At 35.6% G+C, this 22,518-nt stretch overlaps 1 protein-coding gene across 1 annotated transcript; it reads right to left on the bottom strand.

Moving 5' to 3' along the window:
• Positions 1 to 18: 18 nt before the first annotated feature.
• LOC111502232 (uncharacterized) lies at positions 19 to 20,889 on the bottom strand. The gene is given in 7 exon segments (XM_023156246.2): positions 19 to 3,007; positions 3,009 to 3,522; positions 9,243 to 9,467; positions 12,198 to 12,360; positions 20,532 to 20,656; positions 20,659 to 20,814; positions 20,817 to 20,889. Coding segments are annotated over 7 exon segments (1,299 nt in total). The 5' UTR covers positions 20,875 to 20,889; the 3' UTR covers positions 19 to 2,949.
• Positions 20,890 to 22,518: the final 1,629 nt, after the last annotated feature.

The raw sequence follows: 22,518 nt of genomic DNA, 5'->3' as shown, positions 1-22,518 counted from the left end.
AGATGAGAAAAATATCCATAATTTTTCATAAAACTATATATTTCATTTAATACATTTAGACTGCTGCTTAAAATTATTGATCACAGACTTTACTTAACAACATAAAAAACAAGCATATTTTAACTGTAGCAAACAACGTATAAAAATGTAGTAAATACCTCTCAAAGAATATTAAATTTATTTTTACTCAGTTTTTCTAAAATTCTTATGGTCTTCATTTATGTAAATGCATTGAAATCTTCATGTTAAAATATTATTGAAACAGATATCTATTGTATTCTACTAGCAGATGGGATGCTATTTAGTTCAAAATTAAAAATTAAATGCTAATGTTCATGTTAGTACCATTTATAAACCAATATTGTTGATCAATATAATCAGAAAACCAACATAAATATGTAAATATTTGATTCATCAATTACAGAGATATATGAGAGTGTACAATTTTCAACTCATCTATATAAATAAACATTCCCTGAAAGACAGCAATTTATTTAAGATTTTGTGTTTCGGGCCTTCCTATGATATTTAAAAAACCGAACAAGCGAATAGGGAGGTTGACTGAATTCAAATGAAAATTTAACACAGGTCGAATGTTTTCATAAAAGACATCCTAAAACACAATATTTTTTTTATTTTTATAATAATTTTTATATCAAATATCATGGATGCCCATTCTCACTCTCACTTTGTAAACTTCTACTTGGCAAAATTAAATAGGTGACTTATAATGAAATACTATAATTACTTTCTGAAATGAAGCAAGTACAAATTATTAGTAGGTGCATCAAAATGATCTTCACAGAAATCATAGTATAAAGATGATATCTTTATACTATCTTTTATTTTTATACTAGGCAGAAATATATCAAATACAGGTCAGGCTGTAACGTGTATGACGGATCTCTGAGTAATAAAAATCAATTTTAAATATTATTTTCCTTATGTGGAACGTAGATAAATAACTATTCGGGTGGTTGTGAACCGTAGTATTTGTACATTAAAGGCACCGCACCAAACTTATCTTTTGTTAAAAAATGATTAAAAACTGTTTCTCTTCTTAGCAGTTTACCAGAGTTTGGGAATACATGACGTCATAGCGCTCATGTTACATGTATTGGAAAGCGAAAGCGAAATTTGAAACGAAATTTAAAGTATATGATTTATGAAGTATTGGTTTGTTATTTAGAAAAAAATAAATATTTTGGGCTTTATTTACAGTACCAAACCAAGTCAAGGGATGCGGCAAGGAGCGCAAATGCCTCAGAACCAATACATGAATACGATATTTCTGATGTACACCAATCACCAATCAAAAATAAATAGAATTAAATTCTGATTTGACTTTACCGCATTAAACATAGATCATAACCTAATGATAAATAGATAGTAGGTAGTTTTTTTCAAATTTTCTATCAGCGACAATATTTACATACAAAATTAACTTAGAAATTAACCAGTAGCGTAGATTTTAAATCAAATCTGTATTTTTTGAAATCTGGTGTGTAGGTGTAGTTATTTTCAATGTTTTTTCATTTAAAGTAATCAATATCTATCAGTTTGATGTTTTGTTCAAATAATTATTCGTCTAAGTGTTAATATAAAATTTTATTACATGTTCGTTATCACAATTTTATTATAAGTAAGCGCCTTCATTTTACAAGTAATTTTATTGTTTTATTAACCTAAATAACGAATTTTATTATTGAACAATCATAGAGTTATTTTTATTGGATTAAAAAAATATAACTGATTTTAACTTTTCCCAAAAATTGTCAACATACCCATTACATATCATATGCGAAAATACTGCAGGTATTATAGTCGGAAACACAAGAAAAAGAGTTTAGTAGTTGAATTAATCAATCTGTATTTGATAAGAATAATTTGTACTATGGTCTTTTAAAAAAAATTTGAAAAAATTTGAATTAAATTTATTCATTAACTTAGATTATTTACATCTTTAACAGAAAGTTGCTACTTATGAAAATGAATATTTTTAGAAGAGAAATAATATGAGTGATTATAATTTTGCAAAAAAAACCAAAAATGTTACACTTTTGGTCAAAATTGTTTGAATTCTTGAATTCAACTTCTAGAAATCACTCCTATCACTCATACATATTTCATATCAAATTTTGCTGGAGATATTCAGAAAGTAAAGTAAGAAGCAAGCTATTTTGTGTGCAATTTTTCCAGATTACTTCAAACTCCATATAGATTATCTGCCATGAATTAATTTCAGTTTCAGAATATAGTGTACAAATCGGTTTCAGTAATGATGTGTTGAAGTAGTTCTCATAAGATCACTGGAATCTGTAGAAATTCACAAAATAGAACGTGTTTTAACATGAGATCACGTCATTCAGAGTTACCAGTTCTGGGAAATCTGACGATAACTTAAGGTGGGTATCCATATGAGCCAATGGGCCGTAACGTAACACCGTAGTTTTGGCTGTATCAATCATTTCGTAACGTAACCGAACGAGATACGAAGTCGCATGCAATAGTGGTTCGATTTGTAGGCGCACATCCATGTGGGTCAATGGGCCGTAAGGTAACACCAGCTCGTTGCAAGATGACAAGATTCGCGTCAGGAAGCATTTTGACGTATCAGTCATTCAAGCCAACGCTGCATAAGACAAAGATGTGTGATACATATATACTCGTCCAGCTTGTCGCCGTACGTAACTAACAATCTTTTGATGCGACGGCTAAAAACAGACAAATGGTGCTTCGGCCTTTACGGCTACACGTGTCAAAGTGGTACGGATAAAAATGCAACAGTACTCCGTTTCCACTAGCCGTAACGTAACGAGTTAGCGGTTACTTTATGGGCCATCTGTAACAAGTGAATACGCACCTGAAGAATATGCATGTCAAAGTGGTACGTATAAAATGCAACAGTACTCCGTCTCCACTACCCGTAACGTAAGCACCTTTGAGAACTCATAAGAAAGCACACATCAGTATTGAAAGCAATACTAGAACAGGAAAAATCATGTACACCCATTCTTGGCTTACAAGTACTAGTGAGCAGAGTAATGTCGTCAGCTTCATGTTCGATTCCATCTCGTGTAGGCACTTCCACTATCACTGTTCCATCAGAAAAAAAATTAATGGGAAATTCGCATTGAGTCTGATTCAAACATTCATGGCCACTACTAGCATTCGCGAATCCATATGTGGGTTTATATATATTGAAAACCGCGTGTATATCGTTCTTGACAAAATCATTGTCTGAGTAGAAAATATAGTAATAGTATCCGTCCGATACCACCGTATGTTCTGTCACCATGTGATTGCTCTGATCCAAATAATCCATGGAATTGCATAGTCGACTCGGCACGAATCCTCGTGATAGCAAGATTTTACTGTCGTAGCATTTGAGGAGGTCTGTTTCAAAACTGGAAACACTGTCGCTCTCCAAATTTATATCATCTGTAAAATTCATCGCATTTCCTCCATGTTTGATTTTGGAATCCAGAGGGGATATACTCCTTTTCGGTCGACTTTCAGTTCCTGGAAAAATAAAACAAGAAAATTTCCTCTACTGAAATAAAAAAAGCAATTGAAAATATATCATAGTTCAGAATTAAACAAGCATCATCAATTAATAGATATAGTACAACTTTTGGCCTTCTACTTCTCCATCTTGATTCAAAAAATATGGGAATCTTCCAAGAAAGAAAGAAGAAATCAATTTCAAAAAATAATTCTATACAAAGATGTGTAGATCATGCAAAGAAGTAACTTTCAGGCACACACTGGAAAAAAAAGCTCATTCAAAACAGTTACTTTCATATAAACATTGAATTACACGAAAGGAAAATACTTTCGAAACAAATACTTTTCTATGAACACTGAATTATACAAAAAACTTTCTATTCAGTTTATATTCCAAACATTCGTTATGGAATTGAATCAGATATCATTCACAGGATTCCTACACAATATTGCAAATGAAATTTCACTTCCTCACTGGTATACATCCGATTTTTCGCCGTAAGACAATTGCCTTATCAGCTGTTCAGTACCAAATCTAGATAACATCATAAGAGAAAACACACAATTCATTCATAAGAGCACGACTTTATGCCACGGAATGAGTTTGATCTACTCATGTCATCGATGACATGGAAATGACATTGATTCGCTTATTTGAAATGGGCATATTTTTAGGTTCAATCATTGAAGATGAAATAAAATATTGACAAACAGTACCAATTTGCTTTTCCCTGGGGGCGGATGCCATTCTTTCTCGGGAATATTCTTCTGATGGATTTACGTGATGATGTCAATAAGATTCACTGAGAAACCTAATTTTGACTAAAAAAACTGAACTACACCGAAACAACACGAGAGTCCTGGTTGACATATCTGAGAATAGAGAACTCCAAGTTTGTAGATAATTTTCATAGGTCAGTTAAAATCTACATTGAAGTGATCTCACAGAGGACACTTATCGGTAACATTCTAGTATTTACCTCTTCTCATACCACATGTCAACCAAGATTATCACAACGTTTGAATTTCTCCATAAAAGAAGTGCAAACAAAAATATATACAGGGTGTAATGTAAGTACATGGCCAAACTCGAAGGGGTGAATGCAATGCTTCATTTCGAAGATACAAGGTGTCAAATTTCGTGAAATAAGTAGTTTTTTTATAAATATCCTAATAATCCATTAGCCAATTTTGCTGAAGTTTGACGGTGCTAATCGGGGTAGTGAGGGGCTAATTTAGCCCCAACTACATTGTAACCAATAATTTTTACCAAAAAATGTGCGCCTCTAATTTTTTGAAATTTTCGTATTTTTTATTTTCGCATTGAGCAACTGAAACCACAACTTCTTTATATATAGCATTTTTATTGAATTTTGCTTTGTTTTTGGGAAAAATGTAGAAAGTACTTCATTGCATGTCCATGGAGAAGAATAACAACGTTTTTAATAATTCATATTTTTTTATTGCTTGCGTTGCTTCTGATAAGAATTTATAAGACAAGAATGAACTGTTGACATGAAAAAAAAATCGAGTATACCCCAGTTTTTGACGTTTTGATAGTTCAAATTTTTCATTTTGATGTTCCAGGAATATTCAAACAAACGGATTCATTTTTCTTTTCTTAAAAACAAAGCAAGATTCGATAAAAATGCTAACAATGAAATAGTTGTAGTGTCAGTTGCTTAATGCGAAAAAAAAAAAAATTGCAGAAAATTGGTGACGCACATTCTTTGGACAAAAATATTGGTTAGGATGCCTTCCAGGATATTACTGTAAATGATGATTTCAATATAGTTAGGGCTGAATTAGTTCCTCACTACACCAAATACGGTTGCTGTATTTCTTGATATTGAAGGAGCATTTGACAATGCACTACCTGAATCTATAGGATTGTCTCTGGCTAGAAAGGGTATAGAATCGACCATAACTGGCTGGATCTATGCCATGCTAGTAAAGAAAACTGCAACTACGACTCTTCAAGGCGAGGCTATCAGATTCAGGGTCACCAGGGGCTGCTCTCAAGGTGGGGTACTATCTCCCCTTCTATGGTCGCTGCTGGTGGATAGTCTGTTTGATGCCCTCGACAGAAGAAAAGTTGATCTGCAAGCTTATGCAGATGACCTTGTCATCCTGGCAAGGTCTACGTCGGGAAGGGTAGCTAGTAATATCCTCCAAAGCGCGTTGGATGTTGTTCACAGTTGGTGCCTGAGGGAGCAGATGTCTATCAACCCCAGCAAAACTGTGTTAATCCCCTTCACCAAGAGAAGGAAATTGGACGATCTAACGCCACTTTCCCTCAATAGTGTGGTCATTCCATTTGGAACGGAGGTGAAATATCTTGGCATGGTCCTTGATGAAAGACTCACCTGGAACGCTCACTTGGAAAAAGTTTTACACAAAGCCAGACTGTCTCTATGGACATGTCAAAGGATTTGTGGTAAAACTTGGGGTTTTGGTCCAAAACAAATCCATTGGATTTATGTGATGATTGTTAGACCAATGATCACGTATGGTGCAATTGCTTGGTGGCCGAAGGTTTCACATAAAACGGCCCAAGCGAAGCTCTCTGGCTTACAGAGACAGGCTTGTCTGGCTATCAGTGGTGCCATCAGTACCACACCGTCAGCGGCCATGGAGATCCTTCTAGATCTACCTCCTCTCCACATTTTTCTGGAAATAGAGGCTAGATGGACTGCATACAGACTTGTGCACATTGCCAATTGCACAAATCCGTTCAATGCAGAGTGTAACAGACTGTTGGTTGACATTGAAAGTCACAGCATTCTGGAAATGACTTCTGGCTTTATGCCTCCAAGTGTCAACTACGAACTGCCTTATAAAGTACTATTCCCGAGTAGAGAGGACTGGATCCTCCGGGAGAAGGAAATATTGAGAGCAGATAGTTGTTGGTTCACAGATGGATCAAAAACACCTTCCGGTTCTGGTGCAGGTGTTTTCAGTCGCAGACCCAGGACAGAGATATCAATCTGCCTAGGAACTTATGCGACTGTATTTCAAGCGGAAATTTACGCTATTGAATTGTGTGCGGACAGATTGGATAAATCCAACCTCACTCACAAGTCAATAAAAATATTCTCTTGGCCCCCACCCGGCAACGTCTAAATTGGTAGCAAACTGCCAAAAAAGACTCTCCTCGATAGGAAGACTAAACAGATTGTCTCTGATCTGGATTCCTGGCCATACTGGCCTGGAAGGCAATTAAGTTGCCGACTCTTTTGCAAAGGAGAGTGCTGCAAGCGGCTTCATTGGACCAGAACCTGTCATTGACATCGCTTTGGGCTTTGCCAAACAAAACACTTGACACCTGAATGGCAAGAAGAGTTATGGACTTCTGGCAGAATCTTCCAGGATTGGCTCACTCCAAGGCGTTTATTCACCCTTCGAAGCTTGATTCCAAACAGTTGTTGGACTACAGTAGGGATGAACTACGATGTCTGTGATGATTCAGTCAGTTCCATCTGACATGGAAGACCACTCACCATACAAACTAATCGGCTTCGTTAAGAAGCTGGGTTTATTTGGCCGAGTGTGAATAGGTGTGAGCCACAATAAACCCTTATGGGTGGCGGTGGAGGGTCGAATAGACCCACTCACTTTAGACCTACCTACCTACCTACACCAAATACTACTGCCAAAGTTCAACAAAATCGGCTGAAGGATTATCAAGATATTTGGAAACAAAATATTTCTATTACAAATGTTGACACCCTGTATCTTGAAAATGAAGCATTACCAGACCTACGTTTATATAAACTTTTCGTCTTAGAATTACTCAAAGAATCACCCCTTTGACGTATTTACGTAACACCACGTATTTACATAACACCCTGTATAAGTTTCCTGAATTTTAGTGATACATTTGAAGATATACTATAGGGAAATCAAATATTACCCAACGACTTTCCTCTGGAATGTTTGGATATGAGAGCAGACACTATATAACTTTTCCACTATCTAATCATAATGGTAATTTCAAAGTGCCTTATAACCGCGCAAGCAAGCGGCATGGATATAACGATTTACGAGTGCCTCCAATTTCACCAAAATTATTTGTGGGTGGAAAGGTGTATTTTTTTTTTCTATGAAAAGAGAATTGTAATAAGTCGGACCTTTGAGGTGATAAACATTCATATATTGTTCACGAGGTCTGTTCGAAAAATAAGGTAAATGTTCAAATTTCGCGGGCTACGTATATTCGATTAGCGATTTTTATGTTGGTACACTCGTCTCAAACATATGTTCACAGTTTCAGCTGTTTATCATGTTTATTTTGATGGTGAAAGGCATAAAAGTTTGAAGCGTTTTGCGTGTTCAGCGATTTTTTGCTATCGAAAAAATAGATCGAATGTCGTTTAAAAATAGAATAAAGTGCATAAAAACACGTGACATGTTGACAGTGGTATACGGTGATTGTACTCTGAGTCAGAAAAATATTCACAAGGGCACAAGCTTTTCACAGAAGGTCGAGAAGATGTGAAAGACGATGCTCCTCCAGCACATCAACAATCGATAAAAATATGAAGAAAGTGAAGAAAATTTTTATGGAGAATCTTCAAATTACTATAAGAGAAGTTGCAGAGGATGTCGGCATATCGGTTAGCTAATACCATGCAATTTTTTCGGTAATTTTGGGCATGGAGCGTGTGCGAAATTCCTTCCAAAATTGCTGAATTTTAACAAAAACAAACCGTCGTATATGAGCATCGCTCAGGAATTGTTGACTGACATCAAGGGCGATCCCGGTTTGCTCAAAAGGGTCATACCTGGTGACGAATCATTGGTATATAATAATAATAATAACAATAAACGACTTTATTGCTTACATACATAGAACAAAAAAAAATACATATACGATATGAATTTGGCCCAAAGCAAAAGGCGAAGTTCAGTTTATAATATGATATAAAATCAGCTCATAAACTGTTCTTCCACTAATCTTAAGTACATCGCTAGGTGTGTTGAACTTAACAATATAACAGAATTGAAAAAGAAAAAAAAAGAAAGTTAAATAATTAAAGCTATTTCAATATAATTTTCATCGTACGATATCAGGACTGCATTGAAAACAAGTGTTTCTTGTAGGCCTTCTTGAATCTTTGCAAACTGTAAGATTTGAACATGGTAGGGACCTGATTGTATATTGAACATATTTGATAAGTATAACTACGCCTGAATATTTCTAATCCGAATATTGGCGGTGAAAGGGTTCCTTTATATCGGATATTTAGATTATGTGTGTGGTTATAACATCGAAATCAAAGTCCACTCGTACCAATGGAAGAGTCCAGAAGAGCCAAGATAAAAAAGCACGCCAAAACAATTATCATGAAGTTAAAGTACGGCGTTTTGCGATGATTGAGGAGATAAAAACCGAATCACTGAGAGGGCTCAAGGACATACCAAAAAGTGTATATCAGAATTGATTCGAGGATTGGAAAAATGCTGGCAAAAGTGTATTATTATATCTGAGGGAAACTACTTTGAAGAGAACAATATAGAAATTGATGAATAAATAAATATTTTTTGAGAAAAATGAAAATATCAAATGTACTATGTATTTTTAGCCAACTGTTTCGAAATCAGTGTTCATAACTCCATGTTATTATTATCCAGAAAAGTTTTTCCATTATAGTGTCGTCAACTAGGATTTGACATTTGAAAAAATCAGTATCCCAATTTATGTAAGATATATGGAAAATGAAAAATCTTAATACCTTCTAAAGACCGTTTGAGTTCGTCTACTGCCCTCTTCCATATTTTTGTATGTCTTCGATGGTGTCTAGGTTTTGTAGTGCGACTTACTTGTGCATCTGTTCCGTCCAGTTTTTGAGAATCAGTATCTGTTCTTACTAAACCTTTGAAAATCAAATTATCCGCAACTGTGTCGTCGGCCACATCCTCTCTAGCATCATCAATTTCTAGGTTCATATCTATGTCAGCTACAATAAATATAATGTAAATATTAAAAAAAAGTCAGGTATGTTTTATTTATAAAATAACTTTACAGAATGAACTAACTAAAAGTGCAATGCTGTTTTATATACTTTTTTACCCACATTATGATTTGCCAAATTATTCGACATCTTTCTGAAAGGAGAAAAATGGTCTTCACTTTTAAGTAAATTGTCTCAACTCTCTATACACAAGGATTTCTTTTGTTCAATATTTGAAGGTCAGAACAAACGCTAGAAACGTTTATCAAAAGAGTCATCTGCAAGTTATTTGCTTAAATTGATTTAAAATTTGCCCTATTCAACTAATTCTGAATATAAAATACTAAGTCTAAAATCTGAAATAAGCAACGGCAACGACTTTCTATGGTAATTAGAGTCGTGTTCTAAGTATTATACGGAAGCGCAAGAGAGCCACATATTTTTATTATTATTTGTTTCATGAAAATTACGACTTTAAAACTTGAAATTTCGAAATTAAAGTCGAAATTTTGAGTGAGGGCGATGACGTTTCCGTCGATAACGTCTTCCCTCACGAAGACGTCATCGATTATCTGACACGTTCATTTACATCTAGTACAGGAGTTTTATAAACCATAGCCTTCAGATGACCCCATAAATAGAAATCTAACGGATTTATATAAAGTAATGAACTTTAAACGTTCAAGCCAGTCTCGAATATACCTAGACAGTAGGTTAAATGGACGGACGCCTATCAGAAAACAACTACTCCCCTTGCTAATACCACGAAGGGCGTTGGATTATATCCGACAGGCGTCAGTGCAGGAATCTTCACAGAAAATTTCCAATACAACTGATATACAACTGGCAATACAACTGAAAGAGTCGACCTTCAATTTTGGAACGGGCACACTTGCAGACCGGATTCGGGCTCATTAGCCACTCATCAGTGCAAGATAGTGACCATCATCGACCTAAAGTCAATGATATTCCATAATTGAAAATCGGAGAGTTCTTTCAGAGTATTTCATTCCTCTTCCTAAGTTGGAGCGAGGAATCGGGCAAATTACGGATATGCAGTTGGTTAGTACCACCTCGTCCACTAGATGGAGTGACATTTTGTTGTTTCGCTCCAACTTGGAAGAGGAATGAAATACTCTGAAATAATTCCGATTTTCAATTATGGAATATCATTGACTTTAGGTCGATGATGGCCACTATCTTGCACTGATGAGTGGCTAATGAACCCGAAAGCGGTCTGCAAGAGTGTGCCTGTTCCAAAATTGAAGGTCGACTCAGTTGTATTGCCAATTGCATATGCAGGAAATTTTCTGTGAAGATTGCTGCATTGACGCCTGTCGGATATAATCCAACGCCTTTCGTGGTATTAGCCAGGGAATTAGTTGTTTTCTGATAGGCGTCAGTCTATTTAACCTAGTGTAGGTATATTCGACACTGGCTTGAACGTTTAAAGTTCATTCCTTTAGATTTGTTTACTGCCAGTCTTCAAGCATAGACCACTGACTAATAATAAAGGATTTATGTCAGGATTGCGAGATGGCCAATCCAGCGATTAAGGTAGGTGATGTCGAGATGCTAATGAGCAAGAACACTAAAATGAGGAGCTGGAGCCCCGTCGTGCATAAACCACATGCTGCCTCTTCTAACAAAATGGCTGAATGATCCCAGAAAAAGTTTGTGCAGGATTCACCTGTTCATCTTGCTGGTAGAAAAATTACTTTCTCTAATAACGTGGAGACTTTCGTCAGCTCTAAAATGGTTATTGTGAAAGTTCATAATAAAAATATCGTAAAAAGTATGCTTCGTCCTTGAATAAAATATTTGGTAAAAAATTATTATTGTGTGCTAACGTATGAATCAACCACTGCAAAACATTAACCTTTGGTGAAAATCCCGATGCAGTAGAGCTTGGACCCGCTGTATGTGATATGGGTGTAGGAGGTTTCTTTTTAGAATTGTCCATACGGTTTTTGGGCTGACTTCCAGCTGCAGTGCAATCTTCCTGGTACTACTTGAAGGATGTTCTTCAAATATCAAGTATAGCTTCTTCTAATTCAGGCGTTGTTACAGTTTCTAGTCTTCCACCATCTGCATTTTAATTAAAACTCCAGTTTCACATAATCTTGCTGGAGCGTTCTAAATGTCGTGGTAAATTCTCCGTGCTTTTTCCACATTTCCATTTGCTAATTCATTAATAAAGTGCATGTCAGCCATTTCAGCGTTAGTGAAATTATTCATGATGGAATCACGATTGACAACTCTGACTTTCACTGATATGACAAAGCAGGTGTTCATGATATTCAAAGTGGTTTCAGTTTTTTTTCGAAAACCAAGCTAGATATGAAAAAACACAAGCGACGAAAAAGTTGTATTTTCAGTTGATTAATCTAAAAAAATAAAAAACTACAACAAGTCAGTGGCGTACCTTTTTTACCAATATTGTTGACTGCGGTGCTCACTGAACCTAATCATTTCAACCTAGTTAGGGCTAAATAAGCGCCTTAGTACTTCAAATAACTGTAGCAAATTTCAACCAAATCAGTGTAAGGATATTTATGATATTTTTAAACTTCAATGCCCTGTATCTCAGAAACGAAGCAACTCCGGACATATTTTCATAAAAACTTTTTTTATTAAAACGACCTAACGAATCACCCTGTGAAGTTTGGTACCGTAGTTACGAAAAAACCTGTATACAAAATCAATGTATTTGATAAAATTCTAAAAATATCTCACCAAGGTAATCAGCAGGTTCTTCGTCGAATACTTTAACTTCTTTGTATTCTGCATCCATTTTGGCGCCAAAGGCCTGATAATTGTGATCCATCAGTCCACAAGTATTGAGATTTTTTCCACCACGAACTACTAATATTCGAGCACCTTCATGCCGAGAACAAACCTATGAAAAAATAATATTTTTATTTGTCAGTTAATCAGAACAAAAAAACTATAAAACGTTGTAAGAGGAAAAAATAATAGAGACGAAATACATTATAATGATCGTAAACTATTTAATTATTAGTACAAACTCGTGTGGAACATCATAGAAAATAATAATCATGGAAAATAATAAATGAATTCATCAATTAACAAAAAGTATTATCAGAGAGAATTGCTAATGAATTCGAAGACTATGGTTTATTCGATTTTTTCAACCCATCTATGAATCAGAATTTGTATCATAATAATCCCTAAAGTACCGTTTCAATTTTCAATAAGGGATATTGTAATATACATAAATTTATCTCAATTACACCAGAAAATTTCTGCAATCAATACTGAAAAATATGATTGTTTCTTAAAAAATTCAAAATGTCTAATTGGTAAGCAATATGATTATATGGTTACTACTCAAGCAATAATACATATTGTTCATGAAATAACAGATCGCTCTACGACGACGACACGGCTCTCCTCTCATCTTTCATGGGTCGGGAGTTCGGCCTAGATGCAACGTGCATTGGACGACCTCGAGCGCTGGTACCTCGAATGGAAGATCCGAGTGAACCCGGAAAAGACTCAGGCGATAACCATGGGAAGACTGCTATCTTCTCCGGCCAGAAAAGTGAGAATCTCTGGAAGGGAGAGCGACTGGTAAACGCGGGTAAAGTATCTCGGTCTTCTAATAGATCGTAGGCTCACCTGGAACCCGCACTTTATAAGCGTGAAGGCAAAGATCGAGGGTCGGGTGGCAAGCCTGTACTCACTGATCAATAGACGATCAAAGCTGAGCCTAAAAAACAAAATTACAATCTACAGCACGATGTTCAAGCCTGTCATCATATACGCTTCATGCGTCTGGAGACAAGCGGCTCCGTCCAACATCTCCATCTTGGAGACTTTACAAAACAAATTACTACGGACCATTGTGAATGATCCGTGCTTCGTGCGGAATGAAGCAATCCGCAGAGATTTGCAGCTGCCTTTCGTGCAGCAGTCCATTTAGTCGAGGAATCGGCGAGTTTTCGATTGCGCGGAAACTCACGATAATCCGTTAGTCAGGGAAGCTATAGATTACGCTGTAGACGACCCCTCCCGATATAGAAGATGAATAATATCTTCATCCATCTCACCCCAGCCAGGTAGGGATACACCGCGAAGGGTGGTACTAATGTCTGAGGACATTCATGCCGCCATCACTAATTAGTTATGACCCATTTGTTTCTCTGACAAAAGCCAGTCTAAAGGGTAGGGGAGCTAGGATCCAGTCTGAATGAAATCAAGACGACGAACATGAAATAAGAGAAAATAGAAATGCTAGGTTTTCTGTGAATGCAATAAGGTGTGACTTTGAACTTGAACTTGAGAAATATGGCGTAAGGGTAAATAAGTGTGTGTTTTTGTAGCTATACAGGCTGATTCACGATGGATGGCACATTAGACGTTTCTGGTGAACCAGACAACGGATCACTTTGAAAATTTAATGGAGGGCATATTCGGACATTCTCTAGCCAACTAAAATATTTTCGACAATGCGGTGTTGCCGCTTCTATTAGAAAGCAGTAGCAACTTTGATTTTTCAAATGGAACACTCTGTATATAATATTATTTTTGGAATCTCCAACAATTGCCGACAACTTTTCTTGATATTTCCCTATGTTACCGTTTTCGAAATAAAAATTAATTTCAATTTTTTTCTTCGAAAATCATGACTTCTAAAAATGCCGATATCTTTTAGTTAAGAAGTACTATGATATCGAAATTTGGTTTGGAGTTAGGTGATACTTGGACACTTCCCACACGTCAGCCTAATCTCCGTTACTTCAATACAGGCTGGTAAAAAAATACAGTTTTTTTTTTCTTGAAAAAGTTGCTGAAATTTGATTATTTTAAATGGAACACCCTGTATATTATTGAAAATTCGGAAAGCTGCTGAAATTTGCTTCTTTCTATGTATATCATACCTATACCTAACTGGTCAAGTTTCGGACTTATGAACATTTATTTGTGAAAATGTCCCTTCAGAATGGTATTTCCATTCGGTATTTGGTAAGCAGGGCATGATTACTATTTGACAGTAGCGTTGTGACATTCTCCTAATAATATCGACATTTTCGTCACTTCAGAAGTTGCAAATACCTTCAAAACGATGGAACAAAACTATTCAAACGAAGTTCTCATGAATTTGTTTATTATTTTTGGACAGTGTGACAAAATTATCAGCAGAACATGTAGAAAGTTCAATGAAATGTATCCGAATCTACCGCCAATGAACCTCAAGAAATTTATACGAATTCAGAACAATTTCAATGCATTTGGATCAACTTTAAAAGCACCAAGAAACTTGCCTCGACCCGTAACTTTCGAAGACAACCAGATTAATGTCTTAGCATATTTTCACGCATTTCCCGAGTCATCGATAAGAAGTGCTGAAGAAGATTTGGGTATAAAATATTCATCGGTTCAAAGAATCTTGCGAAGACATAAAATGCATGATTATAAATTCACCAAAAATCAAGCAATGAAGCCTCAAGATCCTCAACAGAGAGTAGAATTTTGTGAAATGTTGTTGACACGCATTCAAGAAGATCCACTTTTTTTAAATAAAATTATTTGGACTGATGAATTGAAATTTTCGAGAGAAGGGATTTTCAATAGAAAAAATCGTCATTATTGGTCCAGTGAAAATCCTCACGTCACAAAAGAAGCCGGATTTCAAGAAAAATTTAGTTTTAATGTCTTCTGCATGTTGATGGACAACAAATTGAGGTACGTGATATACGAGGAGTCATTAACATCCAGAAGCTACCTGAATATTTTGGAGAATACTGTAGACAGTTTCGTGGATAATCTGCCACTCGAAGATTATCGAAACTGTTGGTACCAACTAGACGGAGCTCCTGCACATTGCACAAGAGAAGTGAGCGCAGAACTGGATAGACTATTTGACGATCGGTGGATGAGGCGCTTGGGACCATGGAATTGGCCAGCGAGATCACCCGATCTTAATCCATTAGATTTTTATTTGTGGGGAATGTTTAAAGAAAACGTTTACAAAATACCCGTGCGTTCGAGAGATGAATTGTTAGAAAGGATTGCCCAAACATTTGAAGATTTGGATCCCAATGAAATCAGATCTGCCACCACGAAAGCAGTCAACACCCGCATTTTAAAGTGCTTGGAAGTGAACGGCCAGCGATTCGAACATATTTTGAAATATTCCACATGATTGTTTTACTTTTTTATAATTATTCATATCAATATTTCCAATTTGAAGTTTCTTGGTGCTTTTTCAAAGTTTATTCAAACATATTGAAATTGTTCTGAATTCGTATAAATTTCTTGAGGTTCATTGGCGGTAGATTCGGATACATTTCATTGAACTTTCTACATGTTCTGCTGATAATTTTGTCACACTGTCCAAAAATAATAAACAAATTCATAAGAACTTCGTTTGAATAGTTTTGTTCCATCGTTTTGAAGGTATTTGCAACTTCTGAAGTGACGAAAATGTCGATATTATTAGGAGAATGTCACAACGCTACTGTCAAATAGTAATCATGGCCTGTTTACCAAATACCGAATGGAAATACCATTCTGAAGGGACATTTTCACAAATAAATGTTCATAAGTCCGAAACTTGACTAGTTAGGTATAGGTATGATATACATAGAAAGAAAGCAAATTTCAGCAGCTTTCCGAATTTTCAATAATATACAGGGTGTTCCATTTAAAATAATCAAATTTCAGCAACTTTTTCAAGCAAACGAAAAAACTGAATTTTTTTACCACCCTGTATTGAAGTAACGGAGATTAGGCTGACGTGTGGGAAGTGTCCAAGTATCACCTAACTCCAAACCAAATTTCGATATCATAGTACTTCTTAACTAAAAGATATCGGCATTTTTAGAAGTCATGATTTTCGAAGAAAAAAATTGAAATTAATTTTTATTTCGAAAACGGTAACAGATAGGAGTAGGGAAATATCAAGAAAAGTTGTCGGGCAATTGTTGGAGATTCCAAAAATAATATTATATACAGAGTGTTCCATTTGAAAAATCAAAGTTGCTACTGCTTTCTAATAGAAGCGGCAACACCGCATTGTCGAAAATATTTTAGCTGGCTAGAGAATGTCCGAATATGCCCTCCATTAAATTTTCAAAGTGATCCGTTGTCTGGTTCACCAGAAACGTCTAATGTGCCATCCACCGTGAATCAGCCTGTATATTGATCGATAGAGAATTTTTTTTCCAAATTTTAATTTTTTGCGTCTTTTCAGATTATTACTATATGATGCGAGTTTTGTCCAACTTTTCTTCAAAAATTCAAATTGAACCAAAGTGCTGGAGAAAACATCTCGAAAAATTAAATCGTCATTTGGCAATGATAGTGTTAATAAACGTACTGGTTGACGTTGGTTGGCGAAATTCCGTTTCGGAGATTTTAACCCCGAAATTGAGCCCCGAAGTAGTACAGGACGAGGATTGGAGGACTCTGGTGGAGACTGACCTATCACAAACGGTGCGTGGGATGGCGGAAGAACTGGGCGTTAGCTTCCTTGCGGTTTTAGATGGTTTAAAACATATTGAAAAAGTTGAAAAGCTCGAATAGTGGGTTCTCCACCTTCATCAACTGTGATGAAAAGTGGATTCTCTACGACAACAGTAGTGGTTGGACACCATTGAGCACCCAGTCACTTCACAAAGACGAAAACCCTCCAAAAAAAGACCATGGTTAGTGTATTCACTATCTTCACTTTCTGCAACCGGGCCAAACCATTACATCAGAGTCCCATTCTGAGGAAATCGACGAAATGTACCGAACATTGCGTCAGCAGCAGCCGGCTCTGGTCAACAGAAAAAGTCCGATCCTGCTCCACGACAACGCCCATCAGCACGTTTGACAAATCACCGTCGAAAAATTAAACAAATTAAGCGTCAAAGTTCTGCTCCACTCACCATACTCACTACATCTCTCGCCAACTGACTACCATCTTTTCAAGCACTCGATAACTTTCTCACCGGTAGAACCTTCGCCAATCAGGATCAGACAAAAACGGCTTTCGTCGAATTCAGCAGACCCTGAGCACACAATTTTTAAGCTGAGGGATATAATCAACTTGTCTTAATTAGTTGGCAAAAGTGCACTGATACGAATGGCGCTTATTACGATTGAAATGAATGAGTATTCACTGAGATACTAGAGTTTAAAGAAGACTCATAAAAATGAACAACACTTTTGGAACAATCTAATACCTTGAAGATATTGGTAAGGCAATAAGAAATTTATGATGAAATAAAGTAATCAACAGAAGATATCAAGCGTGGTTAACGGGTTTTCAACAGATTTTAGATGAAGTTCCACAGGGATCAATATTAGAATCCCTCTCTCAATATTAGAATCCTTCTCCCTATATACAGGGTGTTTATTAAACATGCGGCAAAAATTTAAGGGATTGTTCTTTGGACTATTCTAAGGATATTTCGTCCTTTGATGATTTTTGATAGGGGCGCTTTGTTTCGAAGATTCATTACCAAAAATTACATGTAATGTTTCTCAATCTACAAGAACTGTTGAAACTGACTACCCCCCGCTCGGATGCAAGAATCCAATCTTCTCCTCATCGACTCCCGAACTCTTTCGAAAACATCAGCATCTTTTCTGACTGGGTTACACCCAGCAATTATCCGATTTCTCAAATCTTCCACATCTTCCACTAGAGTAGTATAAACTAATAGTTATCACCCGAAGATGATTGTGGATACTAAAAATCGAAACATCGTGACAGAACTTGGTTTGGAATCTTTTAATTTTTTTATTTTTTATTTTTCATTTTTTGTTAATAATAATTTTCAATTTTCAGCTTTTATTAATATTTCAATTTTTATTTTATGTTTGTTGTTTGGTTTTATGTTATTTCTTTTGTAATTTCAGTTTTTTTGTTCAAATAAAATTGTTATTTTCGGTTAATCTCTTTGATATTTTTCAGGAATTTCAAATCAATGTATATTATATTAGACAATGGAAGTCCGAACTGATGAAATACACCATGAAACAATGTCAATCACCTTCAAACAAACGATAAACTAATGACTTTAGCAGGTCATAAGTTGTTGAATATGGCCGTTTATGTTGACTAATCGCCTCGACCAATCCAGAGATCTACGTATGCTACTGTTAAAAACTCTCGAGACAATATACTAAAATGCACTGGGGCACCATCGTGCATAAATCACATTGTATTTCTTGTAACCAATAGTACATCCTCCAGAAGCTGAGGTAGCGTTTGTTCCAAAAAATTGCGGTATAACTCGCCGGTAAGTCTTCCTAGCAGAAAGACCGGTCCAATTAGGAAGTCACCAACAATTCCCACCCAAACGTTTAACAAGAACTGATGTTGAAAGCGATCTTCAAGCACCTAAAGTGGATTTTTTTTCAGCCCAAACATGGTTATTGTGGAAATTCCTTATGACATTTCTTGAGAAACTGGCTTTATCAGTAAAAAGAATATGTATCAATAGTTGAGGGATTTGAACCAATATGAGCAAAAGCCATTGCCGAAATACAATACGTGGAAGGAAATGTGCATGAAGAAGTGCCTGAACTCGTTGTGTGTGTTATGGATGTAACAAATAGTTTCAAATCGTGCTGTTACTTATATTTAGAGTATTTGCAATTTTTCGAGTAGAGGTACCTCGATCTTCTATTATGGCCAGCACATTCTCTTCTACTTCTACCGTTCTTACTGTTATAGGCGTTTCTGGTCCTCCATTTCGCTTCAATGCACCTGTTACACGAAGTCGTTGATGTATGCTTTGGAAGGTTTTTCTTTTAGGCACATTACGATTTGGAAATCGTTCACTGTACAACTGCCTAGCTTCCAATGAACTGCCCTCAGCAAGTCCATAGCGTTACTATAGCCATTCATGATAGAGGACTCCAGTAACAAGACTTCAAATAGACAAAGTCCATCAGTTTCAACCTATTCGACACATACAAATGATCAGTTACGAAACATACTATTCAAATTGAATGTCTGCAGCCGTTTGTAGTAATCGGAATGTTGTTGATAGGCACCAATGGAATTGTTAGATTTTTTATTACTTGGTAGATCCAGTGTAGTACGCTATACTTTTATTTCGGCTACGTTGATAATTTTAAAATTGCCAAAATTGTTATTGTCGAAATTCTTTTTCGCCCCGTCTTCATCATCAAAGAACAAAATATCCAAATAGTCCAAGGAATAGAATAAACACCCTGTATAGATGAAACAACATTCATAATTAAAAGGAAAAATATCGAAAATTCATTTGAATATATCTAAAATACAATATATAAACTTTATAGGTAGAATTTTCAAGGTGCAATATTGACAGGAAGCTGAACTGGAAGCAACCTCTAATAAAGTCTGTAGGAAACTAGACAAGAGTACCTACATAGATATTCTTGGGTTGATTGAGGAGACAAGTAGAGGTATCCAAAGAAGCATTACAGCATACTAAAGTCTAGGGCTTTGCTATACATAGGTATAGCTATAGTTGTGAAATGAAAAGTTGTGAAATGGGTAAATTTGAGAGAATATACGTGCCCTATATTCATTGAAACTGAATAATATAACGCTTGGATATATCGTATGATGGAAGCTATACTGAATAACCATATTGGTTTCTAAATTCTCGTTTGAGAAACCAGAGGCAGGGATTTGTTACAACCAAACTGATAAAAAGCAAAACACCTTCTCATGAAAGTATCTAACAGTATAGGTATAAAATGGAAAAGCTTAGCACTAAATAATTGAAAGTGAAAATGAAATAATGATTGTTTATTTTATGTTTTATATGTATGTACATACAGTGTATTCTTTAAATAGTTTGATAGTATTTACTTTCAAGTTGTGCAGAGCATTCCTACAAGTGAATTGTTAAAATTTAACTTGCCTAAATAAATGATGTCAACAGAAATATGTTTTGAAATGCTCACAAAGCATTCTATCTATCAATTAATTATATGACGAATACTAAAGGAGTATTTGGAATGATTATTTTCTTGAAGGAAATATAACTAAGGATAGGAATGCACTCTTGCATTCCAAATAGGGTTTGAAGATTAAGTCGTCCCTTCTAGTCTTACCTTTAACCTAACAGTAGCCCCTTTTAGCAAATAAAATCCCCAGTACTCCAACGTATCATCTGGTAGAGTCATCGACTTCTTGAGGCGAATGTGTCTCCTCTTCGAGCTGATTTTGGGGTTCCCATCAGTTGAAACGCATTGAATGATGAATTCATGGTCAGTTTCAGGGAGTCGCAGAAAATGGAAGAGTATCCCTCTCGAATGGCTATAACATCGGATTCGGCCACGGAGATGGTGACATCCGCGAAGATGTAGTGACGCAGGTACAAGGGAGTGAATATAGAATGGCTGGGAGAATGGCTGTCATCAAACAAAAGAGCATCACTCGTTTGACACCGTGCATTTTTTCGTTTCTTGAACAAATATACCAGAATTTGACTAATACATCGAATGCAAATCGGTTATTCTTATTTTCTTTCAGTGTCATAAAAAAAATTATTGAATTGTGATTATGATTTCGGTTTTAGTCCTATTTTTCATGTCGTTGAGCCAACATTTTAATATAACACTGGAAACCAATTTTTATAGTATACTTTCCATAGTTGTGTTGACTAAGCCATGGATGTGACAATAGTCGCGCATGGTCGTTAAAATTATCCATTCAATTATTCCTAATTCATATTGGAATCTCTATAAGATAATGAGGAAGTTATGAAAAAATAGGACTCTTTCACTGAAGAGCAATGTTCAATTACACAAATGTTCTCATACAATTTATCACTATAATTATAGAAGTTCAATTATACAAAATCAAAATGTTCAGGGTTTGAACTTATAATTATACATTTACTACTGTAATCGTGAGTTCGATCCAAAAAGCAGTGAAAATATTTGAGAAAATACATCGACAAACCATCAGAAAACTTTTTGATATTTATTTTTGATAGGTAAAAATGTTATGAATAAATCAATGTTTCTTTCTTCTTTCAATTCTGCACCTTCATACTCTTCAGGTTCAACTTTCAAGTGATCTCAACTCCTTTTCTGAGCTTATTTCTTCTGGGTTCTTTTTTATTCTAAAGAAATGGCCTTTATAGGTGGTAGCAACCATTGAAACCAAACAATTTGAAGTATAGTCAAAGTAAACTATATTGTGCACATTAAAAGCTGGCGGCACTCTCAAAGGTTAAAAAAACCAATACATAGAAATGAACCGGCTGCGAAGTAGTCCACGTGAACTGTACAATTGGCGGTTCGTATTGGATAATTTTTAATAACCGAATTTTATGGTTGGCTGAAGAGTCATTAAATTTAATTTGAAGTCATGTTACGGTGACAAATAGAAATCGGGGAATGCGGGAATAAAAATCATAAAGAAGAAATTGAATATTTCCGGCCATAGCGTGAGCTGCTGTGACAAAAACTCTTCAGAATTAGATAAAGAAACTAGGATTTAAAATAATAAACAAATATCAATCAGTTATGGAAAGAATAAGAATAGTGGAATTGCGTAACAAATACCAAATATAGACAAGAACAACGGTAAATTTTCTATTTGGATGAAACGTGATACGATACTCACGACACAGTTACGAAAGGGTGGACTGATGGTTCGAGAATGTGTACGCCTAATATGCCTCCAAACAAAGTATCGCGACTAATCATTGTGCATTACGGAGGAAGTAAAGGATGGGTTTCGAATTCTTTGAAATTATGTGGAAAAAACTTGAGGACTTCAATGTTGACTATCATAAGAACATGGAAGCTAATATTTTCGAGGAATTGTTCGAAAACACATTGATCCCAAATTTGAATGCGAATAGTGTAATAGTTCTTGACAACGCTTCCTATCATTCGCGACAGCTCATCAAAGTACCGAATAAAATATATAGTTTGAAAAAACTAAAAAACACGCTTTTAAGGAACATCGATACTGGTATTATTGTAAAAAAAGCCTGGGCGCTAGATATACGGAAAATTTGGCACAAAGCGGCCACGCTTTTGTCACAAGTATTTTTCGATCGTTATTGTTTTAAGCTTATTTAAA

The sequence above is a fragment of the Leptinotarsa decemlineata genome, unplaced genomic scaffold (assembly GCF_025532065.1).
Source record: "Leptinotarsa decemlineata unplaced genomic scaffold, Ldec_3_MD MMD2_tig00000505_RagTag_RagTag, whole genome shotgun sequence".
NCBI classification, from domain to species: domain Eukaryota; kingdom Metazoa; phylum Arthropoda; class Insecta; order Coleoptera; family Chrysomelidae; genus Leptinotarsa; species Leptinotarsa decemlineata.
Note: the sequence above shows the minus strand (reverse complement) of the source record. Positions and strands in the feature narration are given on the sequence as shown.